A 27,574-nucleotide genomic window follows, 5' to 3' on the forward strand; every position below is an offset into this window, starting at 1 on the left:
AAACTCCCTCCCGAGGCAGCGCACGGGCGAGCAGGGCAGGGTCCCCCTTCCCTTCTCCCGGGGTCGGGCGCCTCGGCCCCCGGCCCCCTGCCAGGTGGGACCCTGTGGTCACCGGGCAGGGCAGACTCGGGCGCCATTTCGGCAGCCCCGGCCTCATCCCGTCCTCGGGCCCGGCGGCGGCAGAGGGCGCTGGCTGGGGGCCGAGGCTCAGCCCAGGGACCGGGAAGAAGCCGACAACCGCAGTCTTATCAGCTGCCGCAGGCCGCCTCGGGCCCGGGCCGCGGCGGGCCCCCGGCTGCCGGCCCATGGGCGGCGGCGGCGGCTCGGAGGCGCCTCCTCCTGCCGCAAACCCGCACGGCGGGGACCGGCTGCAGCAGCAGTAGCGCCGCCGCCTCGGCTCCGCCGCGCCGGCCGCATGGCGGGCTACGCGCCGCGCCTGCCCTGGCTGCTGCCGCTGCTGCGGCGGGCGGCACCGCCCCCCTGGGCTCGGGCCGCTGGCGGGGCCGCCGGCCTCCGCGCCCCGCCGCGTCCGGCCAGCAGGTGCGGGACGCCCCCCCCCGCCGCTGCTCCTGTTGCCGCCGCCGCCGCCGTTGGGCTGCCGCCGCCGCCGCCTCCTCCTCCTGCCGCCCGCGGCGGCGGGCAGTGTCCCGCGCTCCCTGAGCGCCGCCGCGGGCGCGGAGCCGCCGGCGCCGCCGCGGGGGGCTGCGAGCGCCCAGCCGCGCTTCGAGGCTCGGAGGCTGCTGGCCATGGCGCACCCCGAGCGCTGGAGACTGACAGGTACCGGCCGCGGCCCGGGGCTGCCCCGCCGCCGCGCCGGGGGCCGCCCTGGGGCTTTGTCCGAGCGGGGAGGGAGCGGCGGGGCGCCGCGGCCGCGGGGGGCTCCCCTCGCCCCGGCAGGAGGGGCTCCCGGGACCGAGCTGCGCGGCGGGCCGGGTGCGCAGCCTGGGTGGGGGTCCTGCCCCGCCGCCCAACAGCCTGCTCACGGCGTGGGGGCCGCTGCCCGGGGGGCACAGCCCGGAGCGGCCCGCGGCCGGGGTGCAGAAGGTCGTATTTCCCTCCCGAACCGGCGCACCTGGTAGCATCAGAGCACAACGTGAAATCTTTAAGTGAGCATTTGATACGCGTAAAAAGCTAAAAACATGCATTCTCCTCCCCCTTGCCATCTCTTAATTTGTTGTTTTGAAGGGAAGGCAAGAGTTTTGGAAGTTGCCGAACACTCAGTTCGCTAGTAGTGTTGGCTAATGCCTCTCTGCGTGTGCAATGCTGGCTTCACAAGCAGACTGCAATAAACATGGCCCTGAGACTATATGGAATGATGTAAAAAGGGCAACCCTCAGATTTAAAAAAAAAAAACCCAACGTATTAGATAAATAAAGTTCTGTCTCCTGGGAATTTCTTGCCTAGAACTTTGTAAGTTGTTTTGAAAATGATTTATTTTCAATGTCTATACGGTGAAGTCAAACACATGGTTGTATTAAACTGTGCCCTTAACAGAGTGATATTGTCTACAAGGAGTAGAAACAAACTTTTTTTGACATTGCTTCTCATGGGGACAATAGGGTAATAGTTGCTAGTAAGAAAACAATACCAAATTATGTGGTTTGGTTTTCTTAAAACCATCTTTAGTGGTGAACAGCATGCACGCTATCATGGCAGTGTGAGGCCTTTGCAAAAACTTGGGTAGTTCCCATAGCGTGGGTAAATGGTGTCCGAGAGAAAAGAGGTGAAGTAGGTAGACTTACATAAAGAGGTGGTTTTGAGAAATATGAAATACTTTGTACAATATTTTATTCATCGGGGATAGTTACAGAGCTTCATTACATGTTGGGATTACATAGTCAAAATAACTTGGATCCAAATGAATTTTTATAAAAAATTAGAACTATTTCTATGCTGTGAACACCTGTTTTATGCAGCTAATACCACTATCTTGGTTGTGCGGAGTAAAAGCAGGGGAAAATTGTTGGGACAGGGCTGGATGGAGAGGGGGGAAGGTGTAATGTTCAGTAAGGCTTCAGTTTTGCTCGGGATTATTTTTCTTCATTGGTTTATGGACTAAAAAGTAAAAAGCCTTTTACCAGTAACTAATGTTCAGTCTTCAGATTTAGGTGAAGAAGTGAGTATCTGATCAGATCGATTACCTGCTGATTTTACAATGACTTTATTTTTCCCATTGAAATTGAAACAAATTAGTTATTTGAAGGATGGCTTTTAGGAGCCGAAGGCTCCTAACTGCAAACTTAATTTAGTTTACTGGGCGCTTGCTGTCAGCTTGCTTATCACAGGCAGGGTACGGTACGCTTGTTTGTAATTGTATTTTAAAATAGGGTTGAGTATTCTTAATCTGTGCAGTCAGCTGATGGTTTTATCTAAGTAAATTGACTATCACAGTTACTGAAAATCAGCTAGATGCTGTTTTATCTTTTGAGATAACAAAATGGCCTGAATTAAAGTTTAAAAAAAAAACCCCACACAGCACAACAACTTGATAATATCAAATCATGAGGATGGAAAAAATACACAAATGTATCAACTGCTTTTCAATGTTCTGTTGGTCTTGGTTCTGGGAGAGGAGAGAATTTATGTCAAATTTTTCTTCTTTTATTGACACCCTACTTAAGGGAAAACTTTTGTTGTTAAGTTGTAATTAAGTGGCAGGATGGAAAAGCTAACAAGGAAAATACTTCGGGTCATTGTAGGTGCAGGAATAACAAATATGGGTAAAATGCCTTGTAGGTGGTTGTAGGGAAATCACATCTCCCCATTGTATCTAAAATATGTTAAATATGTTGCATTTTGTTCCTGTTGCATGTTTGTACTGAGAAACTAGTCCTTAAAAACTCAAGTACCTCTGTTTTTCCTGCATTCAAAGAAAGAGGAAGGTTAATGGTTTCACTGTATGAAACAATGAAGCTAGGGTAAAACATTTAATTTCCTCTTCAAGTCTGTATAAATGGTAAGCAAATGTTGTGGGATCTCTTCAGAGGCTTTACAGGTGCAGTTTTGTTTTGCAAGTTGAGCTTTTCCAGATCTTTTGCGTTTTATATAACCTGTTGTTGGTAACATAGGTGTATAGCATTACCACTGTGGAGTGAAGTGATATGCACCTTTTCTGTGATTCCACATGGCATGGGTCGTGATATTCCGCTCATTGCAGTTGTGCATTGAAATTCACAGTCACAGAAGATGAAGTAGTTGCAGCGATGACGGTGGAGGCCTGAGGAGCAGAGGATGCTTTGTGAGGAAGTTGAGCAAGGCTAGGATCATCCATCTCGGTGCGGTGGGGAAACGGTGTCAGCTGAGGCAGTGCAGGTAACAGGTGAAGGTGATCTGCTCTGATTGTGACTGGCACCAAAAGAGACGGTCACATCTTGTTTTATGCAGGGTCTCTTTGCCATCTGTCGGCTCAGGAAGGAGTGGTGTACTTTCCTTGCAGAAGGAGTTTATGACCCTCCAGAGGCTGTGAGGCATGAAAATAAATGTACCAAATATCTTACTGCCACAACAACAACAACAACAAAAATATCAGTGTAATATGTTCCATATTTCATCTGCAGTTACTTCAAGTTGGGTAGAGCTGCAAATGCATTTTAAACAGGACATGTGTGCTAAATTTTGCTGTTCTTATTAACAGTGGCAAAATGATGGCTAAATGCTATGATGGGAATTCACTCTGTTAGTGCCCACAGTTTTGGTTTTGTGCAGTGAAATTAGGAGTTTGTAAATTCTGTAATACCTCCCAGGTTTAACACAGGAGGGAAGTTGTTTTAGCAATTCTTTGGCTTATCCTGCGCAGTCAGGTCAGGTAAACCTGTGTCTTCATTTTAATTCAATTCCCATGGAAGAGGACAGGGCCATTGTTTAAATTATTAAATCCTGCTGTGTGTGCAAGGCCACAAAAATGCCTTTTCAGAATGATCCCTTTTATTTCCTCCTGCCTCCTTGTTTCCCACTGTGAGAATCTGTCTGTTGTACTTTATCCAAACCACGCTTGAAGAAAACAATAGTTCTATTGAATTGTAAAGTAAGCACAAGGAACTCTGAAATTTTTAATCAAATAGCAAAGTATGCCCTTTCCAGGTATAACATTTCTGCGCAAAGAAAGAAGGTTTGTTTTATACACAGGTGCACATCTCTAGAGATGTGCAAGAAATGTTATTTCATAAGTTTTATTTTAGAATTTTGGACATAATTTGTAATAACAGTTTTCTTGTAGGTTAAAATTTGCCATGAACGCATTATAATCTGATTTTTCTGTACTTTTAAGTTACACCAGGTGATGCACTTTCTTGTCCTTGAACAAGAAATACTGGATTGCTGTAGATTTATCTTTTGTGGTTTCTAATAAGGAACAAATGCCTGTAAAAACAATTCTTAAAGAAAGGCAATTTAAAAAAAATTGTTGTACCTAAGACTGCCTACGTTTTTTAGGTCTATTCTTTGTAATGTAGTTCAGAAACTATTTTAATAATTCATTTGATTGGGGATGATTGGGGTAGTAATATTTTGTACAAGATGCAGATAGAAATGTAGAACACATCAGCTGTGAGTTGCTACTAGAAAGTCATCCTTTCAGTTATTTATACTTGTACAAGCTGACATTTCTTATGTCAAGTACTTGAGTAGGAGTATCTTTGAAAACTTCAGTTATTTTTAGGAAATTAAATTGGGCAGATAATATGTATTTAGTTTGTAGTAACATTTAAATGGTTTAATTTTGAAACTTTTGCTCTTCCAAGTTTATAGCATGACTTTGAACATCAGCAGGCAATCCACGCACTGTTAAGGATTTACCTTTCCCCCCTCCATTTAAAAATTAATTAAAAGTCAGACAAGTGGCATCTCTCTGAAAAATTAGTTTTTGTGTACCCATTCCAACCTTGACAGTGAGTCAAATTAATTTTGTAGTGTGCATAATGGGAAGGAAACTAGTGGGAGCAGTGGACAGGCTTACAGGCGCGCTTCTCTTTGGAACCTGGATGGAACCCCAGTCTTGTCAATTTTGCCGTTTCTGTGCTGTCTCCCAGTAGCTGGGAAATTCCTGGCCAAAATTTGGGTTCACCTCTTAAGTCCACGTATGTAGCTGCTGTTTTTTCTTACCGTATTTAGTTATTGTTAAGTGGTTCTGCTCATATAAAAGCAACTCAACAACCATGCTTAACTTGAATTTTCTGGAGGCAATTCTTGTGGTTTTAAAATCGTAATTCCTATATGTATGGTATATACAGGGGTAACTTGCTGATTGTTTTCTCATGTGCAGTGTGCTTTTTGTAAAAATCAAAGAGGCTACATGGTTTTTGTTGTTTCTTCCTCCCTAGTTTTTCTTCTGATTTTGTTGATGTTTGGTAGAAACTTACAAACGATCCAAGCAGCCTTGTAGCTTTATCACAAAAAGTTTGCTTGCTGTGGCTAGTTGGTGACAGTTCCTTATTTTAAATTGGTGCTGAACTGTTAATGAAGCTACTTAGGTAAGATATTGCAGAAATGGTAGCTGCTGACTACTGTGATCAGTTAGGTGCTTACAACTTAATTTCTCTGCAGAATATTTTTGCTGCACTATTTGTGTAAATTGTGAAGATAGAAGGAATAATAGCTAGATTGCTCTGACATAAAGATTTTCTATGCAAGATAAATAAGAACAAGGTAATGCTTTTAAACACCAGTTTAAAAAAAAAAAAAACTCTCCTTCAAACCTAGAGTTATTTTATTACTTTGCAACATTTGGTGATTAGAAACCTAGCTGATTTTTATGGCTGAGGAAAATCAGTATCGCTAGAAAATACAATCAAAATTTAAAAAAACTTTGTCTTTGAAAGGAATTCTGTTTTTTAAATATCTCCAACTGAAGTCTATGAGTGCATAATTAATGGTTTATACTATTTTAACATGTTGTGATAAAATACAGAAAATACTAGTGTTTTCCTAGTTTTCTGAGTGAACTCTATACTTGTGCTGTATCTGAACTACAGCCTGGTGCTTTGTCCTGAAATAGTAGTCCAGGGAAGCTGCTGAAGACATTCAGAGGATTCTAGCCTGGCTATATGAGCCATCCTTTTATTGTGGATTTCGATAGGATAGTAAGCTTTTAGAAATAAAATTTATAGCATTCCCCTTCCCTCCCATGCCACTCCCCCCCCGCCCCCGAACTGTCTTTACATTTTGTGTGTGGGTGATGAGTTCTCCAAATATTTTCCGAAATGGGGGGGGCGGGAGAAAAAGTGGAAAAAAAAAATCAATGGGTTCTTAAACAGGCCTGTTTGTGACAAAGCTATTTTTGGGTGTCTTAAAAAGACTAGCTTGTGGTGCTGTTTGTATTGATAATAACAAATTGTAAAATAGAGATACCATCTTAAGAGAAAGTGAAGATACTTGCTTACAGTCAGAGTGAAGCCTCCATCTTTGCTTTCAAGCAGAGGTTTTGCACAGCTCTGCACAGGCCTTCCGTCAGGCTGTGTGTGCCTTGCTACCTCTTCCTCCTTCTCTCCTGTGCACAGTGGCAGTCTTATTTGCTCTTCCTTTTCTTGGGCTTCCTCAAATCACTGTGTTTTGCTCTGCCTGGAAGGTCACTTCTGTTGTTAAATATATTCTCTGGAAGCTCTTCCGACAAACCCTCAATAGCCTACTCTGCAAAGGCTCCTTGATATTTTGTTTGCTCCATAGCAAAGGACTCCTGGCAGGTCTGTCCTGTTTGATCATAGGAGCCTTGCTGAGGAGCTACCGAGGGTGATTTCTGTCAGTCTTGAATACCTCATGACTCAAAAAGCAGACGTTCTTCAAGGTGATAGGCTTCTTCTGTAAGTTGCATCATGGAAATGTTCTGAGCATGAGGGATGCCACTAGCCGATATTCTGGAGCTTGCTCCTGAGCTGGTATTTTGCTGTGCCCTCCAAACCCTGTACACTGGTCTTGTTATTGAGATATTATCTCAAAGGTATTGTTCATCTCTCTTGTTTAATTCTGTCCCACAACAATTTTCTGTAGCTGTTAATTTCTCCAAACTGTTGTATAATCCTGGTCAGTCAGATGACCCACAGTATGCCAGCCTTTTCATGAGCTGTCTTGAAGATATTTTCAGTAAGTTGTGCAACTGTATTGTTATTGTACCAAAGAAAACAGTCTTTGCCATTTGAAAACCCAAACTGCTTTTTTGTGCTTCAAAAAATAACAAAACAAAAGAAAAAACACCACAGACTGAATAACCATGTCAAACTGTCTACAGAATACTCCTGTAAACATTTTCTAAAAACTGCGATCATCACTGGAAGTAGTAATTTGCAAGATTCAGTATATTGACAATACCTGCAAGTTAAGACAGTTCCACTCAAAAAGCTAGCAGCTTTCCAAAATGCACCAGGAGAGCAGTATACAACCGTGCCATCAGATATGAACTGTATTTTTTTTCTGACTACAGTATTTCAGTTGTTCTTAATAAGGTAAGGAGGGCGATTTTAAAAGGTGGTTCTTGCATAATAACAGGTGCAGTCCAGATATATATGAATTTAACACAGAAAGGAAACCAGACTAGTCATACCTAACCAAGAATTAAACAGAACATCCTTAAGTGCTTACAAAGTACTCTGGAAGAAGATTCTATCTTGAAATAAATATTTGCAGAACTGACTCTTTGCATGGTTGATACCAGTCCTTCAACCTCCCAATATTAATCCAAAACAAATTCCTTGTAGCCAGAGTTCACCAAATAGAAATGGACTTTACCTAACCAATAAATACAAAATTTATCAATGCATCTTTCTCCCATAAAAGAGCAACCAAAGAGCCCAATCCCTGTGCATGCACACGATAGAATGCAGTAGACGTTATTTGTCACTCCAAATGCCCTTGTGGAAATTCAGTGTTAAGTTAAAAAAGTCACTGTGTATTAGAATAAAACTGCACAGATAACTGGTAAAGGACAGACGTTCTCGGTTACTGGTAGAAGGGTACTTCTGACAAATCCAGAGCTTGCTTTCTGACCTGCCAGCCCTGATCTTCAAATAAAGCCGGTAAAATACTAGTAAAAACTAGACAGTGTCCTGTTGCTGTGTTACCATGCACTGCCAAACATCATTATTACCTCATTTTTCTGTCCTTTATCCCTGATTGGCTTGAGTGATCTTAATTCATCTGAGGTCAAATCTTTATGTATTTGTGTTTAAAACTGCCCTTCCTCCAGCAGGCTTGCAAGCAATTTTTTGGCTTTGTACTTTCTCACATACTGTACTAGGTGAGAAGGATGCTCTGGTAAGAACCAGCAAAATTAGAAACTGTCACACTCTTGGTGGTGTTCTTGCATGTGGAAAATTGGTTTATGACTCTTTGGAGTGACTTAATCCATGTTCTGAAGAGAGGTTTCTAATAGCTCTGCCTAGTTAGTGCTTCTGAACGTCCTGGTTTATCAGCTGGTGAGCAATTCCTTGCCCCTGAATACATCTACTTTGAAATGAAGTTGCAGCTCTGCTGTCAAGAAGCAAGCCCACAGTAGCCTTAACAGAGAACAGGTTGATCTTAATAGCAATAAAGACATCACTTTGTGCAGCAATCTGGATTTCTGTGCAAGTAGACGAGCAAAATGTTTGCCTAGCGTTTCCAAGAGGACTGCTCAGCTGCTGCTGGAGCCAGCTTGCCTTGTTCTGTTGCCACTTTGACGTAGCCCTGGTTTTATAAGTCCCGTTAATCTAACTCAATGTTTTCTTTATTTTCATCTCATAGCCTACAGAACAGATTTACTCTAAAAAATAAAGCTTCCAAACTACACTCTTTTGTTTGACATAATTTTCTGGGTAACAGAGTAAGATACATGAAACTAATACTGTAAAGTTTACTCTGACCTCTTTTCTGTCAGCAACAACCTTCAGCGTCACTGAAGTGTCTTCATATCTAGTTGCTGAATACCTCGTACTCCTCCCTTTAGTCAGTTATCACACTGACAGCTCTTCTTTGAATGAAGAGATAGAAGGAGTGTTTGCTGATTCCTATTTCTTCAATTAGTCAACAGCTTAAAACAAAAAAAAGAGCAACAGCTGGCATCCGTGCTATTTTCTAGTTGTTCTGCTGGTGTAATCAAAGTGAGAGTTTCAGTTAGGGAATCTTATTTTGCATGTGATTTGTGGTTAAATTAATATAGACAGGTATATTGCTTAAGGGGAAAAGGAAAATTGACACCTGGATTATATAAGCTTTCATCTTCAGGATTGCATTGTTCCAATATATTATTGAAACTTTGTCTAATGTTTAAGTAGTTTAGTAGTCTTCCGTTTGCTTTATGTACTAGTTTTTGCTTTTAGTTCAGTTAAGGCTGTAGGAAGTAATTACAGTGAAACCTACGCTAGTTTGAATGAAGAAGAGCTGAAGGTAAATCCAAGCCAGGAAGGCTGTACCGCTAGGCATATGGGATTTTTAGCCATACAATCCTCTTCCTTCAGTGAATATGCAATTGGCCAGTTCCATCCATAACTGAGAAATTGTCTGGACTAGTGAAGACTGAGCTGCCATGCCGTGCTGTGCTTGTAAGCAATGCTTTTGACCATCTCCAGCTGCCTTATAGATCAGCTTTTCCTGACAGGAGATGACCTGGCTTTTGTTGGATTTTTTCCAGCTGCCTCACAGCTTGAATACACCAATGCAGCCAGCCTGTTAATAAGGTCGCTCATTCTATAGGAAGTTTTAGCTAGTAAATAATGTGCTCATGAGATGTGTCTGTGGTATGGATCATATACGTTTGCAGCAGGAAGTCTTTCCCTTTCTACTCTGGCTTCTTATAGTTTCTATAGCTTCAAGTTAAAGATCCAAGTCCTTCATCTTTAACGTGCTTGCTGGCTTGAGCGTAACACAACGGAAAGATGGCAAACAGATCTTGAATAAGAACTGCAGGCAGCAGGTTGGACACAACGGCAAGGATAAAGCTTGTTTGGGCAGTGCGTGGAGCTCTCCCAGGACTGCTCTGGGGCACTGCAGTGAAGTGTTTGCTTCAGGTGGTGGTAGGTATGCATTTTTTTTGTACCTTGAATTCTTCATCATAAATGCACAGCTGTATTTACACTTCAAGTATAAACTGAGACAAAGCTTTCCACATGTGTGTGGAAGTGGTAAGAGGCATCAAACCGTCTGTGAGAGATGTTAGAAATACTGCTTACAGCAGTGTACTGCTGGGAGGGGCTCTGCTGTCTTCATCACAGAAGTGATAGAAGAAGCTCAGTGGAATGGAGCTAAAACTCAGGCAACTTCAGGATATTCAGCACAGTGTCTTTTTGCCTTTAAAGGCATTATCTGCTAGTAGTTTTGTAGCAATCCTATGAATGGTTGCTTTAAGCGTGGGGTTGGCTGTTGGAAAATTATACTGTATAAATGGTATTGTTTGTTGTGGTTCGGTGGTTTTCTTATTAACTTTGTTCAGTTTTCAATTAAGCGGGGTTTTTTTCTAGTTCTCAGCCTTCCAAGCCTGGCTTGCCTTTTCAGAATGAAGCTGTGCTCTTGACTCAAGAAATTTCTTTGCAGATTAAAGTTCAAAAGGCTAAGTCTTGGTCCAGTGCGATCTTTCATACTCTGCGATACAGCTTCAAACAGTTACACAGGTTGTTCTATGGGTGATCTTGCAACTGGAATTCAAGAGCTCTGCTCATCAGCAAACATACTTCTATTCAAACTTATGCTAGTTTTCCTTTAGATCCGCAATAGTAAAGAGTAAAACAAAACAAATGTGTATCAATTTTGCCAGTCAAGAGTAAATCAAATGTATTTTTTTGTTTGGTTGTTTTGGTTTTTTTCCCCCAAATAAAATTGCATGGTTTAGACAGTTCTTGGATCAGATCTTTACTTCAGTCCATTGCTATCTCAGAAGTAGACAGCTGGAAGCTTTATTATGGTAGCAAACATGAATGATAAAAAACAAACCAAACGGGAGTGAAGGATTGTGTGAGAGCTATGGAAGACTTGCTTAACTGTGAATGCTCTCTAAGGATGACATCTGTGAAGAGTTAACTTTGTCGGGTGGTGGTGGGGAAGGTGAGACAAGAGAATCAATTCCAGGACTGTGATTGTATACAGAGGCTTTCAGGATCTTAAAATGTTCCTTGCCTAAATTAATTTATGCAGTGACTTGAAATGTGCTGTTCAGAACTGGGACTAAAAGAATGCTAATTCTTTAATGCGGACACTTGCAAGCTTAATAGAAATTTCAAGTGAAAAACTATTTCATATGCAATATTAATGATCTTGCAAGTTCAGACTAATTTTCTTTTCCTTTTCCTTGTTGATTTGCAGCTGCTGTTGGCTTTCTGACAGTTTCCAGTGTCATTACCATGTCAGCTCCTTTCTTTCTGGGTAAAGTTATTGACGTTATTTATACAAATCCCAGTGAAGAATTCACTGACAGCCTGACCAGCCTGTGTGCCTTGCTGAGTGGAATCTTTTTATGTGGTGCTGCTGCTAATGCTACTCGTGTCTACCTCATGCAGACTGCAGGTAAAAACAGAAGCAAAAAGTGCTACTGAGAGTTATCTTTTTTTCACAGAGTCAGGATGTCTAATGATCTGAAATAAATTCTTGGCACTGCGTGAGACATCCTCTTGGAATCAGTAGCTTTTTTTTACCAGATCAAAGGTAAACTAATAGTGCAAAGATAAATATGCTGGAATAATTGTTCATTTTTATTTACTGTTACGTGACATCTTAAAGCTCACTATCTCATAGTATATGAAAACTCTCTAATGTGACTTGTTCAGTGCTGTGTAATCCTGTGATTTTTATATTGTCAGTGTCTGTGTAATCTTGTGTGTCATGTTTGACTGACTTCTGTTTCTGACAGGACAAAGAATTGTGAAACGTTTGAGAACAACCATGTTCTCCTCTATTCTGAAGCAAGAAACCGCTTTCTTTGACAAGACCAGAACAGGAGAGTTGATAAACCGCTTATCTTCAGATACAGCCCTCTTGGGCCGTTCAGTGACTGAAAACCTTTCAGATGGGCTCAGGGCAGGAGCACAGGCATCTGTGGGGGTTGGAATGATGGTATGGTGGTCTCTTCCCTGCTTGTCACTTCTTGTAGTTTGAAGTTTGTTTCAGTTCTGTTAGGTAATGCGTGAATGTGATTCAGTCCAGAAACTGTTGTGTGATCTTAGATACAAGTGTGTTTCATTGGCTATCCATGTACTGCATTGCAATATAGCCACTTGGCGTTTACTCAAAACCCAAAATATGGAGAATGAGGGTTTGAAATGAGCTGCTGTTGCTGCCTGAATTTATCAAAGCGTAGTAGGCAAATAGCTTAACTCGGTTCTTACTGAAGATTTTAAAATCAGTGATAACATTCCCATAGCTGCAGGTAAAATAGGGTGTGAAGGGCCTGATGTAAAAGTCATTGAGGTTGGTTGATTCTGGTTAAGGCCTAGGTGAGCAAAGGCAGCACTGAATATCAAATTATTGCTGAGGATTTTTACAAGTGTCGGCCTTTCTGCTTTAGTCTGTCAGTAAAGAATACATTTAAGTAGGGAGTGTGTTAATGAAGGCTTCCATCCAGTGCATGAGTTAATATTCCTTGGTGGTCAGTTGGTTTATATAAAAATCTGACTTCCTTTGATGTTTTTTGTGGCATTAATTTTTTTTATGCTTATCTGAGAAAAGATACATTGGTGGCAATTATCTTAAATGAAAGTGTCATAATTTGTACTGTCTACCTGGAGTTAAAAACAGATAGCAAAAAGTCTCCTCATAAAAATAAGCTTCCAAGATCGATGTTATTAGAAACTGTTAAGAGTTTCAGGCTTTGAGTGACTTTGTCACTGATAAAAATTATGGATTTCTGTATTTATCTAAGCAAATAGAGTCTAAGGTTTTATCTTACCGTAGATTCGCTGGAATAACTTTATATAAGGCATTCTGCTCAAAAATGCTGCCGTTATGCAGTGTTAAAAGGTGGACTATAAAAGCTTGCCCAGAAAGAAGAGATTATTATGAAATAATTATAAAGCCTGTCAATTAAAGTCGATTTTGAATTTTTCTGGAGATTTTTCTGTTTTCAGTACAGAAAGCAAGATGAAATGAAAACACATTAGATCTAATTTCAATAAATCTTATGAAAAGAACCTACTTATGAGCTTTGATGATGATTGTTAGAAGTGATAAAGTTTTGCAACGGTAAATTAAATCCATTATTCCAGGTTATGAGCATTTGTGGGTGCTAGGGAGCACTGGTGACTCCTTCTGTTCCTCAGTTACCCAGAAGTAGTAGGGTATTTCTCTACTCAAACTTTCTGTATTACACCATCTATTTAAAAGTTGTGAAAGCGCTTTAGAAAGTATATAATAGTTTACGTCTTTCAGCATCCCCAAGAGATTTCTGGGTAGGCCTGTTTACTGGCAGGTTAAGATGGTTGTCTAAGACCACACAGCGAACCAGTGAGAAAGCTAGAAATGAAATCCAGACTCCTTTGCTTATAATCCTTTGTTCTAACTGTGGGATACATTCCCTAAATGCTGTGGAGGAATGGATATTTTGCCTAGAAGAAATAAAACATGATAAATGAAAGCAGAGCAGCACTAAATTACAATCCTACTGGTTTTAGAAAACTCTAGCGAGGGAAGTTGCACTTCAGTACTCCAGTGGGTTGTTTTTAATCTGAACGCTAACCCCTGACGCATACCTTTTTCTTCTAGTTTTTTGTGTCTCCTAGCCTTGCTGCATTTGTTTTGAGCGTTGTGCCACCCTTGGCCATCCTGGCTGTGATTTATGGAAGATACTTGCGAAAACTTACTAAAATGACCCAAGATTCTCTTGCAGAAGCAACACAGGTAATCTTTTAACAGACGCTTTCTAGTTAACTTCAAAGTTGCCCTAGTGTATTTAGGTTAATATCTCTGAAGTACAGATCTTATGAAGATAATTGTACTGTTCATTGCCTTAAGCCATGCTGAGCCTTTAGTTTTGCACCTGAACAGTATGAAAGGTAAATGTCAGTAACACTTAACTTATAGATCTCAAAAAAACAACCCTGCTTTGTAAAGAGCTGTGCATAACAATATTTTGTGGAGGTACCAGGCCTTGAGAATTTGGAAATGTAGGAAAGGATAAGGAGGTTAGGTTTTAGGTGTGTGAGAGCATAAAAAAATCAGCCTATGAAGTCCTGTGTGATTTGGTACCTAGGTTTGAAAAACACTTTTTTTGGACTATAGTTATGAGTTTGAAGCCATCAGAAACATCCTAGATGGATCCATCTTTTAAGAAAACTTTGCTAGCAAGTCCTTCTCTGCAATGATTCCTTGACGTTTGACCTTATTGTCAGCTCTCTAATGTTTATGAGGCTTGGCATTTTTTTAAACTTTTCTGGGTGTCTCAACAGATACCCAGCTATCTGGGAGGAAGTAGAGGAAGCTGTTGTTTCTAAAGAGGCTGTTGTAGAGAGGTCTTCATTGTGTTTGCTGACTGCACTGAAATATTCTGTAGCACTATCAGAGAATTGGTATAGTGACCTTTTTCCTCACAGGCTGAGGGTGGGGAAACATCATTAAAATTCATAGAGATATAATTAGGAAAGACCTAGTTAAAATAGCCGCAGTTGTCAGATGTTTTAAACTTGGAATATCCTATGTGGGACTTCCGCAAATGAACTGTGCAGAAGGAAGGTTAGCCCTCTTCTGTTTATTTTCTTTATCCTGTGTTAAAGGGAAGTTCATGTCTTTGTAAACCAGGTGCGGTACTTGAGATGAACAAGCAATTTTAGTGTTCCATTCAAATTTTCAGGTTGAATGGGGGATGGAAGAAGAATTACTACATTTTTATATCATAGTTTTACTCACAAAAGGGGGCCTTGTTTTTTGTAGGACCATCACAGTGTCTATTAACAACTTAGTCTAATTGGTTACAATTGAGGTAATTTTAGAATTAATACTTCACTGTTTAGAAGTTAAAATACTTACTTGAAATGGGACATGAGTAGTTGAGCTAAATTAATTCACAGTGTTGCTTTGATCAAATGAGTGGAATTGTTTCAGGAAATAACTGCAGGCTTTCTTGCAGGCTTTCTTGCATGCTTTAGTGTAGAATAGAATATTCTTTATTTTTTCCCTTCCCACGTTGTTATTGCAAGTTATTGTGAACAGTAATTTTCCTGTGTGTGTTGTTCACATCAAATTAAGTTGGTTTTTTTAACCCTACTTTTATATTTTTCTTTCTCTGCTAACACTTAAGGCAATCTTGAAGTTCTTTTTAACCTGCCTGGGCATGCAGTTTACTTTGAACATAATAGAATTAAATAAAAAAAAGGAGTGGGAGTGGAGGGAGGAGGGCATGAAAAATTTTCCAGTGGTACCCAAAAGAATGTTTTTGGAGATAAGTGTAGTGATATTGGTTTAACTTTCAAATTTCTGTTATGTGAACATTTCAAATTGTGTATCTGTGTGTGTTTTGTTTTGTTCCTTGCTTTAATGTAGTTAGCTGAAGAGCGTATTGGAAACATAAGAACAGTTCGCGCTTTTGGGCAAGAAGTGTCTGAAATGAAGAAGTATACAAATAAAGTTGATTATGTGCTACAGCTGGCTAAAAAAGAGGCACTAGCTCGGGCAGGCTTCTTTGGAGCAGTAAGTGTATTTTGATGAAAGTAAACCAACCATTTTCTGCCAAGCGTCAATTATTTTAAAAGTCATGAGGATACTTATAAATCTGCAAATAAATGATTTGAGTGTAAATTGAACCTACATGAAACTGTGGGAAGTCTGGGCTTAAATCAGTCTAAATTGCTGTGAAACTGCGCCTCAAGATACAGTGGTGTGATAAAGCCAGTGTAAGTCTCTCTCTCTGCCCCACACCCTGTAGCTTGGTACTATTTATCTGAGCCCATACCTTCTGTTCAGGGAACTACACCAGTGGAAGCCTTCCCTCACCCTTAGCATTTTACAGGTTTGGCTTCCTGATGAGGTGAGCATCAATGCAAAGGAAGCTGGGGAGCACACAGGTGGGGGAGGGAGAGTGCGATTGCATTTTTCGATAGCAGCTTGCTGTGAGTCTGCTTAAGTATTCTAAAACAGCTACGTAACTGAAGACTTATTAACTCGTCTCCTTTAATGGTGGTTGAGAATAATGTTTGGTGTTCCTTTCCACCTTGGGGTATGAGGTGGAAAAAAAAAAAAAAACAAAACAAAACAAAAAAAAAAAAAGAGTTGTTTGCTTTTTGAACACTTGTTGGATAGCACAGTGCAGTGCCACTTGATGTCTGGCTGGCTGTTGGCTTGGTTTGCTTTAGAATTGGTTTTGCTCAAGTTTAACTCAGTCTTCTAAAAATCTAGATAACCATAGTATTGGAATTCTTTTTAGAAGGAAAATTCTGAAACAACATTTTAGAGGATAAAGTTTACAATGTACGTGACAAAATCTGCCTTTTCCTTTTTTTTTCTTCTTTCTTAGACTGGCCTTTCTGGAAACTTAATTGTCCTCTCAGTCTTATACAAAGGAGGATTACTAATGGGCAGTGCCTACATGACAGTTGGTGAACTCTCATCTTTCCTAATGTATGCTTTCTGGGTTGGAATAAGCATTGGAGGTATGGAATGAGGAATTAGATTTTCCTTCACTTCAAAGCATTACAGTCAGTATGGGGGTGGGAGGGAAGAAGCTCTTAAAAGATCTGGGTTTCTTAAAAAGTCTCTTCCAAATGATCTTCCTAAGAAATCATATATAATTTTTTTTCTGAAGAGTTAATGAAAATGGTAATTTATGACTTAACCTTAATATAAGCCTTCTATTTTCCCAAAGGAATACGGAGGTTATTTTTAAAATGTGTGTATGTGAGGGATACATATTATTTTAATTTTCTTTGGGTCTAAATTAAGATACTTTGTATATTGTGTAAAGAAATAATGCTGGTATTACATTTTTTTTACGAAGTATGTGGGTCTGTGTTAAACATACTCTCTTTAGAAAGGCATGTAGAATTTAGCTGTAATTCAGTATAGAGTGTCTTGAGGTGGAAGAGTAAACCAAGTGCCAGCAGGACAATACACTCTGGTGCTAACCTTTTGTTTTTCCTTACTCACTGAGTCCTCCTTGAAGCTCAGACTCTGTAATCTACTGGCCCAGAAACAAACTGTTTATCTTTTTGCCAGAGCAGTCTTCACTACTGCATACAGGCAAAAATGAAGATAAGGTACTTTGACGTTTGACAACTGATTGGAAGGGTTCTTCTTTAAAATGAAGCTGTTACTTCTGATAGACTGGCAGGGCAATGCAGCTCGTCTATACTCTTCTAAGACTAAGCCTGATATCATGGCAAGCACAAAGATATGCCTGAGGGCAAAATTCACAAGCCTGCTTCCTTGGATATCAAAATTGCATTGGTGTCCATTCCATCTACCAAACCCCTTTTTTGTCTGTGTAAATCATTCAAGTTTGGTCAACAGACAGATATCTGGCACTTCGAAAACATGGGACAAATGAATGTTAAATAAATTAAAAATCATGTTAGAAATATTGATAAAATGTCATTGAACTTTTTTTTATAAAAAACATCTTTCTAAATTCTACTTAACATTATTGAAGAATATAGTTCTGCACAGAGCTCATTCTCATGAGGACTCTGAAGTAAAGCTGTCTTGCCACAAGAAGCCTGCCTTCCTTGATGCCTACAGAGCATAAAGATCTTCAAAGTGCTAAGTCAGCTTGGTATATGTCATCATCTGTACATACAGGAGTTCATGCAATGAACTGTGAACTTCACTGCATAATTTGGGACTTTGCCTCTTTTTGTTGTAACAGTTTGCTGTGTTTTCTACCAAATACTGAAGACAGGTTATGAAAATTAAAAACATTTTCTCGATAGTATTTGCTGTCCATATTATATAATTATTTTTTTTATGAGTGGTTGTGATTTGCAAACCTCAGTGTCTCAGTTTCAAGGTGCTCTGTGAGGCTTATGCCTTCTCCCCTGTGCCCTGCTCTAGGATGTAGATGCTTTGGCTCTTTTTTCCAAGCAGACACCATGGCTAGTGCCTTGTGTTGCAAGCTTTCAGGTAGTCCTCAGCAGCAGCATGATGAAATGCCCTGTCTACACTTAGATTCATGACCTTGTGCTAGACTTGTTGCTCTGCAAGAATAAACCAGTAAACCTATTTTAATATACCTTGTTTTTTCTGCCCTCCTGAAATCACTCTTAACACTATATGCATTTTAAGGTGGAAGTGGATTATTCTGTTGGAATTCAGAGATTTTGAGATTGGATACTCTATTTTGAAAGGCACACAAAAAAATGAAGAAATAAGACATTTTATGTCTTACTCTATGTTCTAGGTTAGTTTCTGTGTTTACTTCAGCTGGAAAGCCCTACAGTCACACCAGCTTCCAAGATGATTCACACAGCTGCTAAGAGCTGGGACCCAGTACTGTGTGCAAGCCTTGTCCTAAGCTTTTGCTTTCTCCAGTAATGTTTGAAGGGTGCTGACTTGAGAGACGTATTTCTTTACGCTGTGCATTCTCCTCATAGCTTCTCAAGCATCAGTTCAGCCTTAGTTTTGTGCCTTCCCTCCCCTGTGGCTGACTCAGCCAGGCTGTCCTATAACCCTGTCTGACAAAGGCGGGTGTTCAGAGTGCTCCGTTCTACTGAATGATTTTGAAAATATAGCTGGTTGAGTGCAAGGCTATTTCTCTAAAGTTGGATGCTGTTCTTCCTGACAGATGAATGAAAGAGTTGCTTTGCTTTTGAGTTTACGCAAACTTACGTGTATTAACTTTTTCTATTTTTGTCTTCAGAATGATTTGTTTTGCAGATATAAATAAGAATGGTCAATAAGGGTTTCTTGTAGCTCTGAAGTGAGACTAGATAGGATTTAAATCAACATCTGATAGTGTGTTGGAATAAAAGATCCCCTACACGTCTGATGCTTCAGTACCGGTGATGAAAAGTATAATGCAAATTTAATGTCTTCTATGTCTTCCATTCTATATGGATGCATAATACTGGTCTGCTTTTTGTTTAGGTCTAAGTTCCTTTTATTCCGAACTAATGAAAGGGCTAGGTGCTGGTGGACGTCTATGGGAACTTATTGAAAGGAAGCCCCAACTTCCATTTAATGGTAGGTCCTTGGTTTGTTATTGCACATAGGTTGATTTTTCTTTTATTGGTCACCAGTACTTCAGAAGGAAGTGTGTAATACTTAAAGGTAGTACTCACTTGCATTCTTCTGAAAGAAACTAGATACAGTTGTAATTCTTCCGACTTTTCCTAACTGTGAAACGGATGATGATGATTTCCTTTAATCAGAAGTTTTAGAAGCTGAAAATGTGGTGGTCTTTTTTCCTTTAATTAATTCAGAATATTTAATTATATTTAAATATAGTAAATAAAAATGTATTGCCAGTGACACTTTATTTACGGCTTTATTGTTTGGAAGCTAGACAACGCCCTTCAGTATTGAATATATTTTGTATAAACACCATTTGCCTGTCTGCATCAAAGTAGTTCAATGAGCTGCTTGTAGAAGATACTTTCTGTGTGACTTGCTGTTTTATTAGCTGCATCCCACTAAGCAAAAGTCATACCTGAGTTTTCATCAGTTCTGTGCATTGTTAAGAAATACAATACAGCAGAGTCAATGTGAGCTGTCAACACTGTAGTTTCCCTCTAAGTTTTGTGTGGTCCTCTAATTTAGAAACTTTTGAAGGGCTGCTGTAAGAGGAAGTGAGAAAAGAACATCCAACATAACAGATTTTTTGATTGAGCTGTAGCTTTAGGAAATAGAGTTTTGAGTTGGTTGATACAGAGGGGTTCTTTTGAAATGCTGTGCTTCAATTTTCTGTTCTGCTTTTGTCTTTCTGCACTGGAATTCTCTGAGTTCTTAATCTGATGGACACCAAGTCACAGTCTGGCCTCTGTCTCATTTCACAGCTGCAAGCCTGTCTGTAGGGTGCTTTTCAATGTGAATAGACTTTACATAGCCAGTGAAAAGTAACAATATTGTCTCCAATGGATGGCGGCAGACTTAGAATAGCAGCCATTTGCCCAAAAGGTAACCACCACCAAGCTGATGAAGGGATAGCTGCACACTCTTGTCTTTAGCAGTGAAGCTGGCTTAAACTTTCTGCCATGACTAACTATCCAGGGCCACACTGTAGTTTGCTCTGCCCTTCATAGACCTAGTGCAACTGTTGATTTCATCATCATTTGGATGTGATTTTTTTTCTTTTTTTTTTTTAAATCTGGATTATTTCAGTGGTCTTCATCTTTACAGTGGCCCCAGTGCAGAGTAAGCTAGTAGTATTGGAGCAGTTGTTGTCTTTCCCACTGAAGGTATTGAATTGTTCAATTACACCAATAGTGACATCTAGAAACCAATATTTTATAGACTGAACAAAAACTGGACAAAGTTTCAGATATCTATGTAGCATAGACTTACAGAAAGCCTCTTTTAAGTTTCCTTTCAGTATAAACTAAATACATAGGCAAGGGTATAATCCTTTGTCTCAAAAAACAATTATAGTTGATTTCTGGCTCATCAGACAATAAAACCAAGAGACTGTTTCTCTACTGTCCAAACCCACCTGAAACATCTACTCTCTTGGCTACTTAGGTTTTATTTTCATGGAACTCCTCCTGTTGTTGGTGGCAACAAATATCTCAGGAACAAATTATAATGTCTTTTTTTCCCCTATATCTAGAATCCAAAGAAGAAACAAGCACAATCCTGCATATAGCTTTTATTTATTTTTACAGTAATATATAGAGGAAGGACTTGTGGTACCAGACTTCCTGTATTGCAGTAGATTTCAGTGTTTCTGGCCATGGAATAGACTGTGCTGTAACTGGAACTGTGAATAAAGATAAGCCATTACTTTCATAACAGTAAGGGTTATGCTGTTAGCACAGGATTTAGTAAATACATTTCTTTTCCCAAAGAAAGACCATTGTACTTTTACCTAACAAACAAGTTACAATAGGTGTGTCCATGGATTAAAGTCAAGGACGGAGTCTGAAATTGTACGCTTTTGTCTTTGCCGTTTCTGTCCTATTACCGTTAGACTGAAAGCCTGGAGAAGGGGAGGGAATCTGGGAAAAAGAAAAGCAAAACAAATTATTTGCTCTAGGACCAGCAGGACTAGTGAAATCTTGATTGTTACTGATGGGTTGTCTGGGTTTCCTATCCACAGTTACTGTTTAACCAAACACGGGCACGTGCTACTGTGTGCTGTGGCTAGTTGGGTGTTACTCGTGTGCTGTGTCTGAAAAGAATTAAGGGGTTGGAGTTGCATGACTTTAGCATGAACAAGCACTACTTGGGTGTTGCTCTGGTGCTGCCAGTTTTCATAAAACTGGTAGGATCTTCGTCAGTGAGACTCTGTCCTTCAGGAATGTGGCACCACTGTCCAGTTAGTTTGCTTTGTATGGATATGTGTCGCTGGGATTTAACGGGGCTTGAAGAAATTGTGTTTCTTTGTCTTACCTATTTATAAGCTTTTTCTGGTACTGACAATCTTTTAAGATAATTGTTTAAATCAAATGCTGCACTCCAGAAAGAAGCTGGGTTTATTTAACTTTGGCATTCATTCATGATGGTTTGTTGTTGTATTTCACAAATGGGAATTTTAGTTTCAGTGAACTGTTGCCTAAGAATTATGCCTCTGATTGGTCTTTGAATACACTGTTGTCCTGAATTTATTAAATATACTTTCCACTTAAAAAAAAAAAAAAAATCTAAAAAATGGCCATTACTGCAACAAACCTAGCAGCAGCTTTATTTCAGTGACCGACAGCCTTTGCTTAAAATCTACGCAGTTAACAGGTAGCAGAGAGGAAACTGCTTTTGTCCAACAGGGAGGGTGTTTCAGGTGACTTTTGTGGCTTGGTGAAAGGGCACCAAGTGATTTGCAATGTTTATCTTTTTGCATCTGTTCTATGGCAACGGGACTTTGGCCTTCAACAATGCCATATTATTTCATTGCTCCTAATTGACAAAACTTAAATTGTTTATAATATGTTTAAAAATTCAGATAATTATACTACAAGTGAACATTGTCAGGTCTTAGCAAAATGCAAATTCTCTCTCTTGGTGTAGGTAGCCTACAGGTTCGCTGCTGGTGAGCAACCTGAAATTGCATTCAGTAATGAGTGGTGTACCACACTGATTCAGTCATGGCTGAAATATAACCCCTCTGATTCTGAATTGTGGCTTGCAGCTATCCCTAGATTTAACACGGAGATAGATATTTCTGTTGAGTATCTGTAAATCAAGTTCTAGGATGGCTGAGCTGATTTTTTTGTTTCTGTTCACATTTCTGTATTTTATTCTTTGTCATACAGAGGGAATAACATTAGGCAAAGACACGTTCAGAGGTGCTTTGGAATTCAAGGACGTTCAGTTTGCATATCCAACACGTCCAGAAACATCCATTTTCAAAGATTTTAGCCTTTCCATTCCAGCTGGCTCTGTTATGGCTCTGGTTGGCCCTAGTGGTACAGGGAAATCGACTATTGTATCCCTTCTGCTGAGGCTGTATGATCCTATCTCAGGTACGCTTTGTGTGTTGCTCTCATTCATGACAGTTGATGCTTTACATCTTAGATACACCTTATAAACAGTGCTTGAGGTCCTGATGTGATTATTCCACTGAGGCACCATGCGTCCCTCTGAGGCGTATGGGTACCTGGTGGTGGTGCCCACATAGCTTCATGTTTCTGATCCACCAGTATGTGATTCCTCAGGGGTCGTTGTTCTCTACTGTTCTTTCTGCCTCTTTTCAGTACTTATCAAACACACTTGACTCTACTGTTTCTTATTTTCAGGTACTATCACTGTTGATGGCTTTGATATCCGTCAGTTAAATCCACTGTGGTTCAGGACAAAGATTGGAACAGTGAGTCAGGTAGGAAGAAAAAATATTTCTAAGTGAATGAAATAATTTTGTGTAATCAACCAGCTGTGCTTTGCTTTTCATCTTTTTAACTAACTAACTGCTGTTGTGCATGCTTTATTCTAAAAATAAGTATTCAGAGCTAATACTGTTATTCTGTAGTCTGTTTTTACATAATCATAGAGATTCAAAGTGTTAGCTTGAAAGAAAAGTGTGCATGTGGAGACTGGAAAGTACCTTGTTGCAAATTGTGTATGTATGACCATCTTGATGTGTGCTATGATTTGTTGAAGAAAATAACACAAAGCTTAACATTTAATCACATTTTGTATTAATGGCAGTTACACAATCATATTTTACACGACCACTTGAAAACTGACCTTCTGTGCTCTGTGTTGTTTCCAGGCTTACTCCTGTAGTGCCCTATCCTTAGCAACCCCTAGACTCTGAAAGTACAGAGAGATGTTCAATGGTATTTAAAAAAGAAACTATTTGACTGATTAAACTATGTATGTTCCTTCCCTCATCTCCCCAGATGCTTCATGGTGCAATTACCCGTTAGGCTGATGTTCTGATTAAAAGCAAAAATTATTTTCCTGTGGGCACATTAGCATTTTTTTTTTGAATGTATGTATTCTACTTGAGTTACCAGTAGGAGATTCATACTGGTATTCGTACTGTAGCATGTCTCTCCTTTATTTTATAAACAGAGCAGACTTACCTTCAGACATTATCCCATTGTACATTACTTGACCTGTCAGTCCTCTTCTCTGATTTAAGCTTTAATATAAATTAAATGCACAAAATGTCATGAAATCTGTGTAGACATTTTTAAGAGAAGAATCATTGTTGCAAATAATATGTAGTAAAGTACAAAGGGGAGGTGTTCTGATGTTTGGATGAATAGCTCTTTCTGCACTCTTCCTCAAATATTACGAATTGAGGGTTAGGTCGTTTAAAAAAGCAACTTATTTTTTAATTGGTTTTGACTGCCCATTTTGGTGTTAGGAGAGGGTTTTTTTCTGTTTGTTTTTAATTCAATTTACTCTAGCTTAGGTATTCTTTTGTATGTATGTACAAGAAATTAATGCTGGATCTTCTAAGTGGGATTTATGTTATTTATGTTATATTAGATGCATGTAATTGCAGAGCTACCATATTAGTTATGTTTTTGAATTTATCAGGAACCCATTCTGTTCTCCTGTTCTATCGCTGAAAATATTGCCTATGGTGCAGAGGATCCTTCTACTGTGACTGCAGAGGAGATTCAGAAAGTTGCAGAAATAGCTAATGCTGCTAGCTTTATTAGAGGTTTTCCAAAAGGATTTGACACTGTAGTTGGAGAAAAAGGCATTCTGCTTTCAGGTACATCTTTATATTGGTTATTTTAAAAATCTCAATACTATTCTGTTAGTTTTTGTCACCAGTTTTTTCTCAAAGTCATAGCCTGCCATAAGTATTAAAAAAAATCCCTCCTTCATCTCCATCCCCCCCCCGCCCTCCCACTATAAAGTATCCATTCCTAATTCTGCTCAGCCCAGGCATTCAGTTAAAATTACTTCACATCTGTTTTCCTGTTTCAATTTCTGAGTTTTTCCCCCCAGGTGGACAGAAGCAACGAATTGCGATTGCTCGAGCTCTGCTCAAGGTAAGCCAGCACCCAAATAGCTATTTAATTACTTTGTGGGGAGGCAGGAAGGGTTAAAAAGGAGGAGGCCTTTCAATGGGAGAGGTGGAAAAATATTTTTAAAAAGAAAATTATATCTTTTATATTAATGAGGAAGTTTGAGAGGGCTGAGTAGTTTAACTAAAGACAATTTACTTCTGTAAGTTCTTCCTCTTTCAGTCATGTTTTTTGATAATTATTGCCAAGATTGATGGTAAATTATTGTATAATGGCTCACTTTCATAAGACCAGGTCAAGGACCAAGGAAGACTTTAAGAATGTGGTGCTAGTAAACTCGTACATGACGCTTCTGTTTCTCTGTTCACATCTTTATCACTCATGCATTGATTTTTTTCTGGGTTGCAGCTTACCAACACTATAGATGCCATGCCTTGGCTTTGACTTTTGGCTGGTCTGGATTTGGGACAAGTTACTATTTCAGGCACAGTGTTGTGTCATTTTTTTTTCTTCAAGGGTTGGCATGGGTCTAGCTTTAGGGCAGGCTCTGTGCTGCACAAATTTGAGGAGGCTTCTGAGTATCAGAAGGACATGAGGAGTTTGGTTCAGGGACGGCCACGGGCCCTCACAGGGTGGCAGTTTGGGGCTGACGCTCAGCTGGAAGTTTTGAGCCCTCCTGAACCCAGCTTACATTCACGTTAGGCTGCACCTGTCACTATAGCATCCTAGCATGCCCAGATCTGCTAGATTCCTAGGAATTTTTTATTATACCAGTTCTCTTTTACTACAAATGCTGAAAAGCTGATTGTGATGCATGTCAAGTACAGTTCATGGGAGTAGAGACTTTATTTGCGGGGGGGAAGTTTTAAAAAGGAAATGAGTAGTTGATATATATATGTGATTGGGGGTGCAGTGGAGTCCCTGCTCTTCCAGATAAAGTCTGAAGCTTTTACTGTCAACTTCATCAAGCAAGTTTGGATTATGTACTGTAATTCAGAAAAAGCTTCTTAGGGATTTAAGTGCTCCTGATTTATTTTTTATTTTTTTTATTTAATTGGGAAGGGTTCTTAAATGCTCGTTCTTAGGTACTAGGTATTTCATCTGTGGGTAAAATACTGCTTGTTGGTAGTTTTTTGTTATTTTTTTGTTACTGGACAGTTATATATAGCAGACTGACTGCAAGCAGAGGGTAGCTCAGCCTCTTTGAAAGATCCACGTAAAAGCAGTAAATAGAAAATTGAACTTTCGACCACAGTGCTGCCAAGTATTCCTTAAAAATCATTTCCCACCTGTAGTTTGTATCTTTCAAATAGTGATCTGGTAATAGTGTTCTTTATTTTGCAAAATTTGAAGATGGAGGGGTGTTGTTTCTGTTTTGTCCTCTTAGCATTTAGACTTTTTAAAAGTAATGCGTTGAATGACAGTTCTTTTGATGAAATAAGCACACTTACTTAGAGTTTTAAGCTGTACGAATCCTGTTCTCTATTGATAGAAATATTCAGATCTTGTCTAATTGTTATTATAACCAATTTTACTTTCTTCTTCAGAATCCTAAAATTCTTCTCTTAGATGAAGCAACAAGGTAAGAAAGAAAACAAATAGAAACTTAGAAATTATTTGTCTCTAAAACTCAGATATGTGAGGTGCTCTCTCTTCTTTCTCTGCATGCCTGTGCACAAATTATCTAGCCCCTTATTTTTCTGAATCACAACAAGAATGTGCTTTCTAGAATGTGTGAATTGGTTAGGAGACCTGTGAGAAGCTGTTTATGCAAAGTAGAAAGGATAGCTGGTACACTGTGTTGTAATTTTTCATGGAGTTAAATTTGTAATATGTAAATTGATTTTGAAACATCTACTTAAAGCTTTTTTGTATCTTTAGTTTAAATAAAGATCTTAAAGTGCAGTTATACTGCAGTATAACTTAATTTTTTTCACTGAATTAATTTAATGTTATTTCTCCATGCATATTTTTGCATATGAGAATATGTAATGCCTGTAACTTGCATGTGTGCACTATGCAGTCACGAAACTTTCCTGCAGTTCCATTGGTGGTTCTTCACCAATGATAGCAAGGGTTTGCAGTTTTAGCAAAATAAGCCTAATGCATATGAAACTAACCTGTCTTAAAATAACAAATATCTTCCCTGCTTCCTATTTCTTACTAGTGCTTTGGATGCTGAAAATGAGTACCTAGTGCAAGAAGCTCTGGACCGGCTGATGGAAGGGAGGACAGTCCTAATTATTGCTCATCGTCTGTCTACTATTCAGAATGCTGATTTTGTTGCAGTCCTTGGCCAGGGTAAAATTCTTGAATGTGGAAAACATGAAGAACTACTTGCAAATCCAAACGGACTTTTCAGGAAATTAATGCAGAAACAAGCTTTTCTTCAGAACAGTGATACTTTCGCCTTAGATTTACAATCTAGAGAAAAGGATGTATTAAAAGAAAATGTATGAGAGAATGTATGAATAGTGGAAGCTTACAAACTACAAAGAATATAACTTATGTTTCAGTGATGTAAAGTAAATGTTATATTTTTCCAAAATGTACAAAATATTCTTTTGAAACTTAAATGTTTAAACTTTTTATTGAAAGCTTTTTAATAATTATTGCAACTTTTTAAAATGTCTATCACATTGAGAGAATTTCAGTGTATAGATTTTTCTGCTTTGTGTTATGGTAATTGAGACCATTTAGAATCTTGTTTGCTATAATGCATTGTATGATGATGTGCTGTGTTCTCAAGTACGTTCAGTATTTCAAAGGTAATTAAATGACAATCTTATTTTCACATCATTGTCTCTTTCCTTTTCAAGGAACTTTTGCTTTCTGTGCTTGTCAGTAGTCTTAAAATGCTGAATTAATGTAGTCTGAAAGTTCTGACTTTCACTGCACTGTTCTTTCAGTTACCATTTGTTCTGAAATGTGAAGGTTGATTTTGATCACCATCTACAGTTACTGTAGAGAATTACATATAAGAAAACATTTTAGAGAATATGGAGGGATGAGTTGGAGGAAAGTTCTTTAAAAAACAAAAAACCTAACAAAAAAGCAACCAAACAAAAACCCTAACTGACTTTACATAATGACAAAGGAAGTGCATCCATATATTAGTATATTAA

At 39.3% G+C, this 27,574-nt stretch overlaps 1 protein-coding gene across 1 annotated transcript; it reads left to right on the top strand.

Moving 5' to 3' along the window:
• Positions 1–204: 204 nt before the first annotated feature.
• On the top strand, positions 205–27,243 carry ABCB10 (ATP binding cassette subfamily B member 10). The gene is given in 14 exon segments (XM_075748673.1): positions 205–550; positions 552–777; positions 11,260–11,460; positions 11,804–12,006; positions 13,651–13,785; positions 15,424–15,570; positions 16,394–16,529; positions 18,958–19,053; positions 22,275–22,484; positions 22,758–22,837; positions 24,010–24,190; positions 24,430–24,473; positions 25,997–26,031; positions 26,617–27,243. Coding segments are annotated over 14 exon segments (2,121 nt in total). The 5' UTR covers positions 205–415; the 3' UTR covers positions 26,909–27,243.
• The last annotated feature ends 331 nt before the right edge of the window (positions 27,244–27,574 follow it).

This window comes from Balearica regulorum, chromosome 3 (genome assembly GCF_011004875.1).
Source record: "Balearica regulorum gibbericeps isolate bBalReg1 chromosome 3, bBalReg1.pri, whole genome shotgun sequence".
Classification (NCBI taxonomy): domain Eukaryota; kingdom Metazoa; phylum Chordata; class Aves; order Gruiformes; family Gruidae; genus Balearica; species Balearica regulorum.